Below are 15,590 nucleotides of genomic sequence, written 5' to 3'. Positions count from 1 at the left end.
AAAATGTCAGGAAAAAAGCTAGAAGCGCGCGTGCAAATAAATAAAGAGAGCCCCAGCAACAGCACCCGGGATGGTGCGAGAATATGCAGGAACTCCTCGGCGAACGTGAGGTGGGTCCCCTAACACACACAACCCTCAGGACTGGGGCCAAAACCCGCGGAAACTCCACAGCGAGTGTGCCCAGGGGCCGGTGCTCCCCACCTCCGAGGGGTGCTGGAGACGGAAAGCCCCTCGGCTGGGCTGGTCTCAAGAGTCAGCAGCTCGCCCAAAGTGCGGTCGGATGCTGGGTCCGGCTGGCCGCGGCGGGCCCCGCGCAGCAGTCCCGCGGGGACTCACTGCATCTTCGCTCCGCCGGACGCCGGGGACTCGCGCTCGGCCCGCTCAGTGTCCGGGCTGGCCTGGCCGAGACAGCGCTGGGCTCCGAGGACAGGGGACGGGCATGGCCGGGTCCGGGAACCGCCGCTACCTCATTTCTTCCCTCCGAGGCGGTGTCCAGCTCCGCTCCCGGGCTCTCCACGGTCTGCTGCCCGCCTTTGCAGCGCGCCCTCTCCGGTGCTGCGAGCGGCGTCCGGCTCGCCTGCCTCACATCCTTGCCGTCCGGGAAGAAGATCTCGGGTAAATATAGGCCGGCGCGAACCATTCGCCGCGCGGGGACAGGGGAGAAGCAGAGAAGAGGATCTGTTTTGGGCTCCGACTCCGGGCGGATTCCTGGTTTCTTAAAGGGACCGCGTGACAGCCATTGGTCGAGGGAGCGGGGAGACCGGTCCAATCCGCCAATTACATCCCAAATTTACCAGCATCTCTTTTGTCTATGGAAATCACTGGGACCTGGGGTTACCCCGCAGCAAAAAGACTTGAATCCTGACACTCCACCCCCCAGGCTGAATTGCCACTCACTGAATACATGTATGTCTAGATCGAAACTTCTGAGGTAGGTGGCAGAAGATGAGATTACAGATTATAATTTCCTGTACAAAAAGTTTGGGAAAATAGTGGTTTCTTCCTTGTGTGACGGCTTTCTGAGAATGACTGGGTGCTGTTTAATATTATTTTCAGAATTGTATTCCATTAAAGAAAAGAGAGATGCACAGAAAACACCAAGGCTTATCTCTCACTATCTTGAGCTCGTATTCACAGGTAAGCAGCAGACAGTGTAAAGTGAGGTGAGTGGTAACATGATTGGGGTGACTACTGTAGAATACCGTCAATGAATAAGGCGCTTCCCCGTCCGAACCCCAGCAAGACCCCCTCCTGCTGTCAGGCCTCAGGGTAGAGCAGTTTTCTGAGATACACACAATTTCTAATGCTCGTGTGTAGTTAGGACTTAGTTTACTTTGGCAAGCCGGTCATGCGGTTTCATTCTATCATTGACATATTTTGGATGAGAATTCCTAGTAAAAATTCAAATGACGTTTTTTATTTAAGTGACAAATAATGCCAGGCCACCCTCCAATGGGAGTGATAATTGCATCAGTATTGCTTTTATCATGTGCCAACTGGACAGTGTAGTTGTCTTCTGACCGGCTTGACCCTTAGCCAGTAACTCATTTCTGGGCCCTTGAAACAGCCTGCTTGCCTCTATGGTATGGTCAGTCAAAGCAAAAAGACGTATGGCTGGAGTGGGATCAATGTCCGAATGATCCTGCATCAAACTCCCAGCCTGGTCCTGGAGGAGGACAGTGATCCCTTCCCACCATCCCAGTCCCCTGGGGATCTTTGATGTCTCTGGCTTCCACGCCAGGTCTTCATGCCAGACTCACTGCAACCATGCCTGGAAATTCCCTTGGGATATTCCAACAAAATAAAACTGACCCCTGCCCACCCTCTACCTTTGCCAACTTTTAACCTTCCTTTGAAATCTAACTCAATTTTCTCAGAGTCGTTGATGCTGAGTTTCCATTTAAGTTACTTTTCTGACTACCTTTTGGTGCCAGGCCCTGAGCTAGGAGCAGACGGGATTCCTGCCTCCTAGTCCAATGAAGGTTGTAAACTCTACCCAACTCTGGGTTTCCACTGGACTGTGGGTTCTCTGCAACTACCCTGTATCCCCAATATGGTACAAATAGGCACTCAGTAACTAGAATTAATGAGCAAGATATGCATGTGGACGAGAAGACAGAGTGGGCTAAATGCTGTGAGAAAGACTCAAAGCACTATGAGAAGCTGGAGGAAGAAAGCATTCACTGTGACTAGGAAAATCAGAAAAGGCTTCATGGAGGTGGTGACCTTTGAAAGATGAACAGAATTTATCCAAATAGGAAAAGACTGAAGGGCTTTATGGGTATAGAGGGTAGCAAAATTACAGAAGCATGAAAATGCATGCATAAGGCCAGGCGCGGTGGCTCACGCCTGTAATCCCAGCATTTTGGGAGGCTGAGGCGGGTGGATCACTTGAGGTCAGGAGTTCAAGACCAGCCTGGCCAACATGGCAAACCTCTATCTCTACTAAAAATACAAAAATTAGCCGGGCATGGTGGTGCACGCCTGTAATTCCAGCTACTTGGGAAGTTGAGGCAGGAGAATCCCTTGAACCCGGGAGGCGGAGGTTGCAGTAAGCCGAGATCGCGCCACTGCAGTCCAGCCTGGATGACACAGTGAGACCGTCTCAAAGAAAAAAAAAAAAAGATAGAAAGAAAGAAAATGCATACACATGTAGTAATTAAGATGGAGCTTGTAACAATCAAAGAAGAAAGCTTCCTGATTGTGTTTTTTGGCTCTCTTACACTCCAAGGGAAGGAACGGCCTCTTCATGGCTAACTGGCCTCACAGGGTCCTTCAACCAGAGCTATAATGCCTTACTCCTCAGCTGCACTGATGGGTTAATGGAGGGATACCAGACATGCTGCTGGAATGAGGTAGTTAGTACTATAATAAGCCATTTAAGCCAACATTAATTCCTTAAATTTCTGGGCTGTCTTGTAGTGGCAATGAAGGAGACAGCACACGCTCTAAAGAACAAAAACTCTGGTAAAAACACATCAAATGAGGCTGTGTTCAGTGACCTTTAGTAGGTCCATAATCTTGAACTCCACAAAAGCAGACATCATGTTTAAGCAGTGATCATTTCCAAATTGCTCAAAGTTCCAAGGCTCAAGAGGGTTTGGGGAAGAGGAAGAGGGAGTAGTAGCAGGAGCTAAGGCTGGTCTCAGCCTCAGCGAGAGGCACCACTTTGCACTTCATGCAGTGGCATGGACCCCAGTGGCCCACAGAGGCAGGGAGGAGTCTACTGGTGGGCCGGGCTGTTCAGCAGCAGCCGGAGTGCCAGTCCCAGCGGCACAGGCCCACAGAGCTGCTCCTGTTGACGAGGCTATGTCACACCTTGACCGCCTTCCTAATAAGCTTGTTTTCAACCTTGGGAGAACAGAAAGGTTCTAGGCCAGTGTGAACACCCTGGTGTGAGTCATGCCCTGGAGGAGAACCCGCGGTCCCCTTGTGGCCTGGACCTGCGCCAGCCTCTAGGGCCCGCCTCACCTTATGGAGAAGCTGGCCACCCCACCTGAAGCACACATCACAATTAAGGCTGCGTTTCTTCAGCTGGGAGAGCTGGCAGCACCATGTAGGAGTCCACATCACAGATCTGAGACACGGCAACTCCAGAACAGACCGTCAGCAAAGTGGAGCTGGGAAACAGGTTAGAAACTGCAGTGTACTTTTTTAATGACACTGCCCCATCTACTGGTAGCAGGCAGACATGCTGCTCGGTGGATGGTTTCTCGTCAAACCGGATAAGCTAGTGGTTGAAACTACACACAACCGGGTCGCAGTTGGAAGGAAATGCTGCCATCAGGAGTCCCAGCCCTAAACTTGACATCCAGGAGTAAGCCTTCCATCTCACAGAGGATTTGGACCAGCTTCCTCCCACCTTACGTCTTACATAATGCTCCTACCTCTCGCCCCTCCTCCAACATCCCACTCAGTGGACATTGACTTCAGAGATGACACATGACGAATCTGGAATCTTCAATGTCATCTAGTAAATACTTGTGGAGAGTCTCCCATGAATGTCACATAGTTGCTGGGGATATAGCACTAAAGAGGACAGATAGAGAGGTCTTTGCCTGCATGGGATTTATAGCCTCTGGTGGAGGCAGGAGGGCAGACAGTAAACAAAAAACTAATGAAATAGCAGATAGTGAAAAGTCTCTGGAGAAAAGGAGGCAGTGCTGGGAGTGGAAGGTGGCTGGTTTAGACAGCATGGCCAGGGAAGGTGGCTCTGGGCAGAGACAGGAATGAGATGAACCTGCAAAGAGATGGGGGAGAGCATTGCAGCCTGTGCGGCCCAGTACACAGTCACCAGCCACAGGCTGCTGCTGCCACTTGAACCATAGCTGGCCCAAATTTAGACGCACTACGAGTATGAACTACACACTGGATTTTCAGGACTTAGTAAAACAAAAAGAATGCAAAAAATCTTCATAATGTTATATTCATTATATATTGAATGATAGTATTTTGGCTATGTTGATTTAAATAAATTATTCAGATTAATTTTACCTATTTCTCTAGCCTGGTCAACATGGTGAAACCCCGTCTCTACTAAAAATACAAACATTAGCTAGGCATAGTGGTGCATGCCTATAATCCCAGCTATTCGGGAGGCTGAGGCAGGAGAATCACTTGAACCTGGGAGGCAGAAGTTGCAGTGAGCCGAGATTGTGCCACTGCGCTCCTGCCTGGGCGACAGAGCGAGACTCTGTCTCAGAAAACAACAACAACAACAAAAACTTACCTATTTCTTTTTGCTTCTTTAAGGTGGCTACCAGACACCTTGGTTTTAGCCCAGTGAGGCCCGTGTTGGGTTCTAACCTGCAGCGCTGTGAATTTGTGTTGATTTAGGCCACTACGTTTGTGGCAGTTTGTTCCAGCAGCAGTACACCTCCCATCCAGCCATCTTTTCCCTTATCCTGACTCTCTTCCCTCTCCCACTCTCCTCAACACATACGCTAAGTCCTCACTAGTTTCCCAAAGCCACTGGCTCCCCCAGAGCTCAGCAGAACTGACTGGGTGCTTCCCCCACAATAAACGAGGCAGTCAGAGCAACCTCCAGCCCCTGCCAACCTACAAAGAGCACATCCACACCCAAGCCCACCTCCCTCCTCCAGGCTCCGAAGTCTCTCCTCCCTTCAACCTGCCCCTCTGAAAGCCACCTTCAATACTTACCAAACCACACCTCTGACCTTTTCTCTCTTCCCCTTTTAACCTTCAAAGTGGCTTCCCATCAGCCACAGGGTACACTCCCACTCCTCAGTATAACACATGAGAATGTTCAGGTCTGGCACCTGCCTATGTCTCCAGCCTCATTCTTTTCTCCTGGACTCCTAATTTATGAACCAGCCACAGAGAATAGCCTATGCTTCTCCCCATGCTCGTGAGAGTGGTTTTTCCCTTCCTGCCATGACTTATGTGGCTCTATCTAACTGATATGACCTCCTCCTGCCATTTCTCCCGGCCAAGGCTTACTCATTCTTACAGAGCCATCTTGGATACCATTTTCTCCAGGTAAACCGCCTAGGCCTACTCATCGCCTCTCCACATGCCCTTGTGTGCATCCTTACCTCTGCACTTGCCCTGTTATAATATTGTCTTTTTTTAAGTCTTGCTGTGTTGCCCAGGCTGGAGTGTGTGATCTTGGCTCACTGCAACCTCTGCCTGCCAGGTTCAAGTGATTCTCCTGCCTCAGCCTCTTGAGTAGCTGGGATTACAGGCACCCACCACCATGCCCAGCTAATTTTTTTTTTTTTTTTTTTTTTGAGATGGAGTCTCTGTTGCCCAGGCTGGAGTGCAATGGCACAATCTCGGCCCACTGCAACCTCTGCCTCCTAGGTTCAAGTGATTCTCCTGCCTCAGCCTCCTGAGTAGCTGGGATTACAGGTGCGCAAAAGCGCATCTGGCTAATTTTTGTATTTTTTTAAGTAGAGACGAGGTTTCACTATGTTGGCCAGGCTGGTCTCGAACTCCTGACCTTGTGATCTGCCCACCTCGGCTCCCCAACATGCTGGGATTACAGGCGCGAGCCACCGTGCCCGGCCTATAATATCGTCTTTAACTCTCTGTCTCCCCCAGTAGACTATGGGCTCCTTATGGCTGGTGACTGTATTTTATTCACTCTTTGTATCCCCAACTTCTAGCACAATGCCAGCCACCAAATTAATGTATGGCAAGTGTTTCTAGAACGAATATTAACCATGTGTTTATTTTCAAAGTCATGGGACTGTCATGAGCACAGACTGTCAGAACTGGAAGAACGTTGTCTGGAAGGCCCTTCGAGATAATCTAGTCAACCTCCCCTGGCTTTACAAATGAGGAAACTGAGGCCCTGACAGCGCAGGTGCATGGCCATACAGTAATTTAGTGGCCACACCAATATGAGGACCCATGTGGCCTGAATCTCAATCCAGGGCCCTTTCCTGTGGCTAAACGTAAAGCCAAAAGCTTCTAAACACATATATGTATGTAGAACCCACGTCCTTCGTTTGCTCCCCCTCTAGCAAGAGCTGCTTGGGGGCTCACAGGTTCATTTGATGATCTGAACAGGAGCAGAAAGCCAAACATACTTCTGTGACTTGACTGAGTGGCCACTCGCTGGGCCCCTTAATGAAAAGTGCACTTTGCTAATGGCTCTCACTGCCCCCAAAGACGTTAGAGTCAAGCATGACTGTCACAGGACTCCACCAGTGAGACGGGTCTCTGTTGTGGTCGACATCGCACTTGGGTCTCTGAGAGTCTGGTAGCCCATTTCCCATTGCAGGAGAAATAACTTGTAGTCAAACAGTGCCCAGACCAGGGCCCTCTTTAGGAAGGAAGTGGACTTCATGCTAAGCATGGAAGGAGGGGCAGATTGCTGTCGACAGAGGCAGGAGAGAGCGGTCCAGAGGAAGAAAATGGCCCATGCAGAAGGTAGTTAGTGTTGAACATCCAACAACTGGGCAAAAGGAGGGAATGCAAAAGCACTGAGCCCCTACCGCATGTCAGACACTGTGCTGAGTCAGATCCGTCCAAACATTTCATGCTCCTAAGAGTGTTGTCAGGTCTGTGCTAGTCTCTTCATTTTTCCGGGGGAAAGGACCACAGCTTGGAGGAGTTAAGAAATTTGCCCAAGATCTCCAAAGCCTGTGTTCTCTGTGTTTGGGTCAGGCCAGGGCCTGACTCCTGATGGCCCTGAATGGCAGGCGGAGGCGTCTCATAAGCTGTGGTGAGTCACTGGAGGTGCTAGAGCAGGGACATGCCACGATCAGAGCCAAGGCTCAGGTACACAAGACTGGCCAAGAAGGAATCCAGACCCCCGCCCTCCAGCCCTGACTCACCAAGGGTCCCGGAGCACGCTGCTGCCCTTCTCTGCCTACTGGGGAGCTGAGCAAATCCTCATTCATTTCTAAGATCACAAGAAAGCTGCAGGTATTTCCTGCAGCTGCCATAACAGATTACCATAAATGAGGTGGCTGAAAACAACAACAATGTATCCTCACAATTTTGGAGGTTGGGAGAAGGCAGCATCCTTCCTTGCATCTTACTTAAGCCTTCTGATGGCTGCCTGTCATCCTTGGCGTTCCTTGTTTTTTAGACATATTGCTCCAGTCTCTGCCTCTGGCCTCTCCTTCTTTGTCCTCTGCATATGCAGCCAAATATTTCTCTTTCTAAAACAGTAGTTACTGGATTAGGGCCCGTCTAATCCAGTATGAGTTCATCTTCACTTGATTACATCTGCAAACACCCTTTTCCAAACCTGGTACAGTGAGTGGCTCATGCCTGTAATCCCAATATTCAGGAGGCCCAGGCAGAAGGGTCATTTGAGCCCAGGAGGTTGAGACCAAGCCTGCACAACATAGTGAAACCTCATCTCAAAAAAAAAGACCTTTTTCCAAATAAAAGCACATCCACAAGTACTAGGGGTTAGGTCTCACTCTGTTGCCCAGGCTGGAGTGCAGTGGCACTATCATAGCTCACCACAACCTCGACCTCCTGTGCTCAAGTGATCCTCCAACCTCAGCCTCCCAAAATGCTGGGATTACATACAGGCATGAGCCACCAGGCCTGATCATGTCTTTTTAAGGGACACCGTTAACTCAAAACAGAAGCCATGTTTCCAACAAAGTGCGCTGAAAATAAATAAATAAATAAATATAAAAGACAAAAGATCAAAACAGAGCCCATGACAGGAAATTGCAGGAGTGAGAGAGAACCAACAGACAAGTCAGAAGTCTACGAGCTCTGGAGGTCACCCTGTGACCAAAGCTCCCAGAAGTGTTCTCACCATGCCCCTTGCCTTGGAGCCTCTCCTTTCATGGGCTGCTTGCTTGGAACCTTGGACGAGGTTCGCACTTGGGTCTCTGAGAGTCTGGTAGCCCATTTCCCATTGCAGGAGAAATAACGTGTAGTCAAACAGTGCCCAGGCCAGGGCCCTCTTTAGGAAGGAAGTGGACTTCATGCTAAGCATGGAAGGATGGGCAGATTGCCGTCGACAGAGGCAGGAGAGAGCGGTCCAGAGGAAGAAAATGGCCCATGCAGAAGGTAGTTGTTCTGATGGACAACCTGCCATCAGGAGTCAGGCCCTGGCCTGACCCAAACACAAAGAACATAGGCTTTGGAGATCCAGGCAGAAATGCAAGGGCACTAGAAGGAAGCCAAGAGTGATGAAATCGTGAGCCTGACAAGCGAGGCTTCTCCTCAGTGCCACCAAAGGCAGGGACCAGTCAAGATGGGTTTGTCCCCTCTGAAGATGGAAGGAGGGGACATGTTACCCCTACATGATTAACTTTAAAGCAGAAACCATGGATCTTTCATTCAAACTGATTCTTTTTAACATTTCCATTTGTGTTAGTAGTATCTGTGACTAATGATGGCTGAATTTGCTAAATGGTGGTTCACGGTACCCTCAACTATCTCATGACAATGAGGGCAAGATGTACTCTTTTTCTCATGTGACATGCTGAAGGCACCACCCTGCTTTTGCCAACCTAGGCACCATTTCTGAGACCATCACTGTTCCCTTGTGATTTCAAATACTGGGATGAGGCAAGGGATAGCATAAAGAGGAAGAGAACCTACCAGGGTCAGGAATCTGTTAAGTACCTTAGCAGTTCTTTATTCCAACACCCACTTTGAGGCTTGAACCTGACTTAGAACATCTGACACCTGATTATCTGGCTTTTGCTTGAATACCTCTGGTGGCAGGGAGCTCACTACCTTACTAAGCTGTCCAATATGTCTTTGAGCCCCTCTGATTGTAAGAAGTTTCCAACAAATTGAACCTAAAATTATAACCCTGTGATTTCTACCCATTTGTTCTGGTTGTTCTTGCCTTGTGTCCTCTCAGAACAGTCTTCTCTCCTTTCCCTATGACAGTCCTCCACATAAATGGAAATAGTTCCCACATACCCCTGGAGTCTCCCTCCTTAGGCTAGTCTCATTTCCATCACCTTTTCCTCATACGACATAGTCGTGCATTCCAGCACCATCCCGGTTTACATGCATATATATATTAGGATATTTACTATGGTTTACATGCATATATGTATTAGGATATTTACTATGGTTTACATGCATATATGTATTAGGATATTTACTATGGGGAATTAAGGAGATGGATCACTTTCAGAGACAAAACATAAAATCCTGGTGGTCAGAAGCCCTCTTAATGGAGTAAGGTCTACCTGGTGGTGCAGTTCATGGCTCCCTGACTTGAGCTCTTTAACCCTGGCTGAGTCTCTCTATTAGGCTGATCACCACTAAAGTGTAAGCTCTTCAGGGCAGGGAGTGTGTCCAGTGCTGAATCCTCAGAGTCCTGTGATGAATGAACGAACGAATGAATGAATGAATGAGTGAATGAATGAATGGATGAGTGAGTGAATGAATGAATGAGTGAATGAATGAATGGGAGAAACCTAGGACTTTCCATGTACAGATTTTAGAGTTGGTGATTATTAATTCTACTTCTAGCCTCCTTTATTTTACTTTATTTGTTTAACTTAACCCTATTGAGACTCAACTTCTACAGCTAAAAGTGCAGTAAAATAACAATACCCTTTTTCACTTGACTGTCAAGAGGGAAAAAGTAATTGCAAAGTCATCTCTGAATAAAAGACACTAGATATTCCATACATAACACGAGTTGAGAAAAAGTTCATGGGTTCAAATACATAGGATCTTGTGGCCTGTGTCACCAAAGCAAGAGGTCTTTTACACATTTCCTTGCACAGGCAAGAAATCAATGTTTGAGTGCAGGGACTCAAATTAATCATTATAATAGCCACCAATAAATGTCTGCTGACAGTAGCGTGACTATGGTTGACAATATTGTGTTGTATATTTCAAAATAACTAGAAGAGAGGATTTTGAATGTTCTTACCACAAAGAAATGATAACTGAGGTGATGGATATGCTGAATACTCGGATTTGATTATTACACAATGTATACATGTATCAAAACCACCTCATACATACATACAATTATTATATGTCAATTAAAAAGATTTTTTAAAATCTGCTGAATTATGAAACTCATGTGAGAATCCACCCATTTTCAATAGGGATAAACTGAGAATGGCAGATAATCATAGGGAGTTTCCCTACTGATTCAGTTACGCTCTACAGAGGCTGCCAGTGTCTATTTTCACAACTCTCAGTCTTATGCAAACTGTTTTAATGTCCTTGTAGAAGGAGGTGGTGTATCGTATGGGAAAGAAGGAGAGACCAGACTGCAAGCTCGCCTTGGAACAACTTTTCTGCCACCAACTCATTTTTGGCCAAAGTATGACAGGAAAAACAACAGAAACCAACCCACTCTTTCCTCTCCTTCCTCAGACAGATGTGGAGCCCAGAGGCACAACAGTGTGGACTTGGAAAGCTGAAAGCAACTCCAAAGTTTGTTGCTGGGTGTGGGTTTCAGAGCCTGTAACTACATTTGTTGAGACGCGGTAGAAATCAAGCATTATGCAACCCCATGAATAGGGAACACTCCCTGTGTCACTATTTAGAAGCTGGGTGCCAGGCTTCCAATCCCCAAATCAATGCAGCCTCCTCCAGGAGCCAGCTTTTCAGAGAATCCTGGCTTTAACGGAAGCGTTCAGCTACGTGGGGAATCGGGAGGATCTGACCCATCTTCCAGTCACAAGCCTGGTGGGCGACAGTTTCCGCTGGCGTGAGAAAGCAGTGACAGGGGTTCGGCTAGGTATTGCTGTTCCTGAAGTGTGTGGGTGAAATGGTTTCTGCAGTTGGAGGGCAGGGACCTGGACTGATTCATCTTTGCAACCCCCTCACTTGGGCAGCAGCCAGCACCTTGCTCCACCCTCCATCACCACCATCATCACTCCCCCACGATCTTACCTCCTTCCTTTTAATCTGGGTCCCATGATCTTGTCTCATCAACACCTTCAATTCCCTTCCTCCTTGTCCTTCTCACTGAACAGTTATCCAGCTGGGCTTTCACCGTCATTGCTTAGTTTTGGGGGAAAGAAAACGTGTTCAGCTGTGCCAGATGATACCCCCACAAATTACTAGGCAATCACCTTGCAGCATTATCTCATTTGTTACCTCTTCAGGGCAGGAATTGTTATTAGCCTCATTAACCAGATGAGAAGACCGAGACTCAGTTGTCTGTCATCGGTAGATTTTCGTAACGTCTTGGGAGAAATATTAGGATTATCTATCCTTTTCTTGTCAGCTAGGAGTAGTTGCTGCTAATTAAATCTTTATGACCTTTTGACTCCTCACCACTCCTGATTATCACTTTGGTTTATTTGGTTAAGTTTTTTTTTTTTTTTTTGGAGACGAAGTTTCGCTCTTGTTGCCCAGGCTGGAGTGCAGTGGTGCGATCTGGGTTCACTGCAACCTCTGTCTCCCGGGTTCAAACAATTCTCCTGCCTCAGCCTCCCGAGTAGCTGGGATTACAGGTGCATGCCACCACACCGGGCTAATTTTTCTATTTTTAGCAGAGACGGGGTTTCATCATGTTGGCCAGGCTGGTCTCCAAACTCCTGACCTCAGGTGACCCACCCGCCTCAGCCTCTCAAAGTGCTGGGATTTCAGGCGTGAGCCACCACGCCTGGTCTTATTTGGTCAAGATTTTTTAAGCCCTTAGAAAAGTAACAGTGGAAAACCAAAGTGTTTATTTTCTCCAGAGGTGACAAAATCTGGAAAAAGAAACTAGATGAAGTCCCAAGTTCCTGGTTGAGCTCTAGGAATGAGATGGTGAGTTTCTTTATCTCACCTCCTAGTATTATTATTAAAATGTGAAATCTTACTTCATGAGTTAGTTTGACCTTTAACCACTTAGCTCTGGAGAGAATGCCGGGAGCTGTCTGCTAATTCTATTTCGTGGGTCTTCCTCATATCTTACTTCTGGAGATTATGTGTAGGATTTTAAAGATACACTGTTTCTAAATTGAGAAATGGGAGAAATGATGTTCTGATGCATTCCTTTGCTCATCTGTGAGCACTGCCTTCTCAAAGCGTTGCCAATTGCTTCACAGCTTGTCAGCAGTCCCTTGGGCATTTCCCAAAACTCACTTCAATTCAGTAAGAGGGGTAAGGTGTAGCACACAGAAACCCTGGCAGGGAATTCAGAATGGGTGGGAGTCTGGACCCAGTTTCGCCTGATGCTAACTTGCTATGACTGACCTTTAGCCAGTCCACTTCTGTGTCTTCATTTGCACCAGAAAAGAGTGGACTACGCTTGCTACTCAAAGTGTGACCCAAGGACCAGTAGTATGGGTATCACCTGGAAGCTTGTTAGAGCCACAGGCCTCACCCCAGAGCTTATGAATCAGAATCTGCATGTTAACAAGATTCCCAGGGGATTTATATGCACATTAAAGTGTGAAAAGCCCTAGGTTAAACGGATTCTTGAGCCTATTTATTTCTTTTTGGCTGTTGTTTTAATTGACAACTAAAAATTGTTTATTACTTATGTTGTACCGCATAATGTTTTGATATATGTGTACATTGTGGAATGGCTAAATCAAGCTATGCTAGGTAATATATGCATTACCTCGATCCTATGATTTAAAAATACATGTTTGGCCAGGCGCAGCGGCTCACACCTGTAATCCTAGCACTTTGGGAGGCCGAGGCGGGCGATCACCTGAGGTCAGGAGTTCGAGACCAGCCTGGCCAAAATAGTCAAACCCTGTCTCTACTAAAAATACAAAAATTAGCTGGGTGCGGTGGCACGTGTCTGTAATTCCCGCTACTCGGGAGGCTGAGGCAGGAGAATCACTTGAACTCGGGAAGCAGAGGTTGCAGTGAGCCGAGATCATGCCATTGCACTCCACCTGGGGGACAGCGAGACTCTGTCTCAAAAGAGAAAAATAAATAAATAATACATGTTAACAACCCTCATTCCCCACTCTCCCCAGGGGTGTACAGGCTAGTGACAAGACTTGGGTTTATTCCTGACACTGCACGCACTCAATCTACGACTTGCTCAAGCTGCTTCCTCTCTCCAAGCATCAAAACAAAGAGATGGTTCTCTGGATCAATGAGAATGTAGTTCACCAGCCACTCTAAGCTGACTTTCTATTATTCCCATTATAGGGAAATCAAACATTCAAGTGAGGAACAAAAGCCCAGGCCTCTAGGAGTGGAGCTGGCTCACTGTTTTCACTTTCATTTTAATTATTTTTAAAAAGGGTAATGAAAATATAATTAGAACTGTTTAAACATTTTTTTTCTTTGAAATAAAGCGTAAGTCACTTCCTGTTGGCTTTTCCTACAACCTTGCCAAGCTCTGGAAATACTATTCAGCCTCTCATTCCAAATTCACATCCAGGCGAAGACTTTTCTCCCCAGTTCGCAGCTGGGGTCGGCTAGATAAACAAAAAGTTAGTTGCTGTGCTGGACCTCGGAGAGACCACTCCTCGGGACGCCAGCTGAAAACCAGCGCTGGGAAACGCCCCCGACCCAGCGCCACCGAAACACTCTTCCTCCGAGTCTCCGCGTCCTCCTGACGGAAGCAGCGGGAGGCGGAGCTAGTGCCGCGAATAGGAACCGCCATGTTTCCGAGGTGCGCTAGTTTCTCGCCGGACGCTAAAGACCGACGCACAAATTAAGAATGGACCATTCTTTTAACTCAGTCATTTATCCAAACTCGAGACATTCGCCAGGAAATCTATCGAAAATTTCCCAGAACCATTTTTTCACTTATATTCTATAATACTGGTAAAATCGAGACGTAAAAGGAGCACTTTAGAACAAGTCATTCTGCTTTCCCCTCTCAAGTTTGAGCCTGAACTACTTGGGCTCGCTTATCGTCACTTCCGGGGATCGAACTGTGAATCCCGGAAACTGCACGCGCAGAGCCGGGAAGCTTCGTCCAGCGGTCGTGTTGCCATGGGCCGGAGGAGAGCCCCGGCCGGTGGGTCGCTGGGACGGGCCCTTATGCGCCATCAGACTCAGCGGAGCCGAAGCCATCGTCACACTGACTCCTGGGTAAGACAGACCATGTCATCTTTCTTATCTTTTCTGTCTAGCCTGAGTGCTGCAAAATTCGGGGTCAAAAGTCAGATAAGTTTTGCAGGAGGGACGCCTCAGCCGGGTTTTGAAGGATGAGTTGGAGTTTCTGCCAAGCTGAGTAGCAGGCCCTCCTCCTGGCAAGGCCCAGAACACAAAGGTAGGAGAAGCTTGAAAGAAGAGTTAGTGTGGTGATGAGGCGTGGAGTGAGAATCTGAAGAGTCTTCAGTGCCAGGTCTTGAGTACGTTTGGGTTTTGCCCTAGAAGCCACTGAAGTGCTTGGAACTTCCAGAGCAGGAAAAAGACAAAACGTATTTTTGTATTGATTTGTTCAAAGAATGGATCCTCCAGAAGCGGTTGGTTACTGCCAGAAATATAAAATAATTCAGATCCTTGCCTCACCCTTGCGAAGCACCCCCTAGTGGTTTAGCTCAAAGATAAATCATTGATTTTTCAGGTGTGACAAGACCTAATATTTTACTAGGTTATAGAAGGATCTTTAAAAAAATGAATGAAGTGATTTGGCTTGTGTTCATCATTCTAGTCTGTATTTTCACCATTCATTCCCCCGGGAATGAATGAGAACATGTTGAGTGCTAAGATCGTGTGCTAAATTTAGTTAAATATGTCCCTGGTGTGCACTGTCACACCAGCTGACTTTCATCCATATAGTCTGCAGAGTAAACAGCATAGAGTGCTTATCAGTATTCATCAGGTCAGAGTTACTCTTGACATTAGATTACTGGTAATTTTTAGTAGCTTTGAAGCAACTTGTTATTAATGAAGCCTTTTAGGAAATTGTGGGAAGATGGAACATGAATGGTAAAGAATTGGATCCTAATTCCTTATTTTTGCTGATTCTATGCCCACTAAACTTTTGGCCCTTAATATTTATTTAGGAAATTCATTCATCATTCAGTCATTCATTTTTAGAGACAGGTCACACTCTGTCACCGAGGCTGAGTGCCAGTGGTGTGATCATAACTCACCAATTCACTACAGTCTCAAACTTCTGGGCACAAATGATCCCCCTGCCTCAGTCTCTTGAGTAGCTGGCATTACAGGTGCACACCATCAGGCCTGGTTGTTTGGTTTTGTTTGTTTGTTTGTTTGTTTTGGAGAGACAGGGTCTTGCTATGTTGCCC

General features: G+C 47.3%; 2 protein-coding genes across 3 annotated transcripts in view; both read left to right on the top strand.

The window, feature by feature from the left end:
• The first annotated feature begins 20 nt into the window (after positions 1–20).
• LOC134809509 (uncharacterized) lies at positions 21–12,836 on the top strand. 2 transcript variants are annotated; one of them, XM_063806429.1, is made up of 3 exons: positions 21–615; positions 1,057–1,137; positions 10,654–12,836. In XM_063806429.1, exons 1-3 carry the CDS (start codon positions 84–86, stop codon positions 10,845–10,847), a joined length of 807 nt encoding a protein of 268 aa, XP_063662499.1. In that variant the 5' UTR covers positions 21–83; the 3' UTR covers positions 10,848–12,836. The 2 variants fall into 2 exon arrangements, with proteins under 2 accessions (XP_063662499.1, XP_063662498.1); XM_063806428.1 differs by lacking the exon at positions 10,654–12,836 and having other exon boundaries at positions 84–931.
• A 952-nt stretch (positions 12,837–13,788) lies between these two features.
• The window catches only part of LSG1 (large 60S subunit nuclear export GTPase 1), a 31,081-nt gene continuing 29,279 nt past the window's right edge, over positions 13,789–15,590 (top strand). The window contains exon 1 of the mRNA XM_516958.9: positions 13,789–14,424. Coding sequence (XP_516958.3) covers positions 14,326–14,424 — 99 coding nt within the window. The 5' untranslated portion in view covers positions 13,789–14,325. The remainder of the gene's footprint in view (positions 14,425–15,590) is intronic.

The sequence above is a fragment of the Pan troglodytes genome, chromosome 2 (assembly GCF_028858775.2).
Source record: "Pan troglodytes isolate AG18354 chromosome 2, NHGRI_mPanTro3-v2.0_pri, whole genome shotgun sequence".
NCBI classification, from domain to species: domain Eukaryota; kingdom Metazoa; phylum Chordata; class Mammalia; order Primates; family Hominidae; genus Pan; species Pan troglodytes.
This window is presented reverse-complemented; position numbering and strand designations above follow the sequence as displayed.

Excerpts from the sequence above, each read along its gene's own strand:
- LOC134809509 (XM_063806428.1), top strand. The coding sequence starts at position 84 with ATGCAGGAACTCCTCGGCGAACGTGAGGTGGGTCCCCTAACACACACA.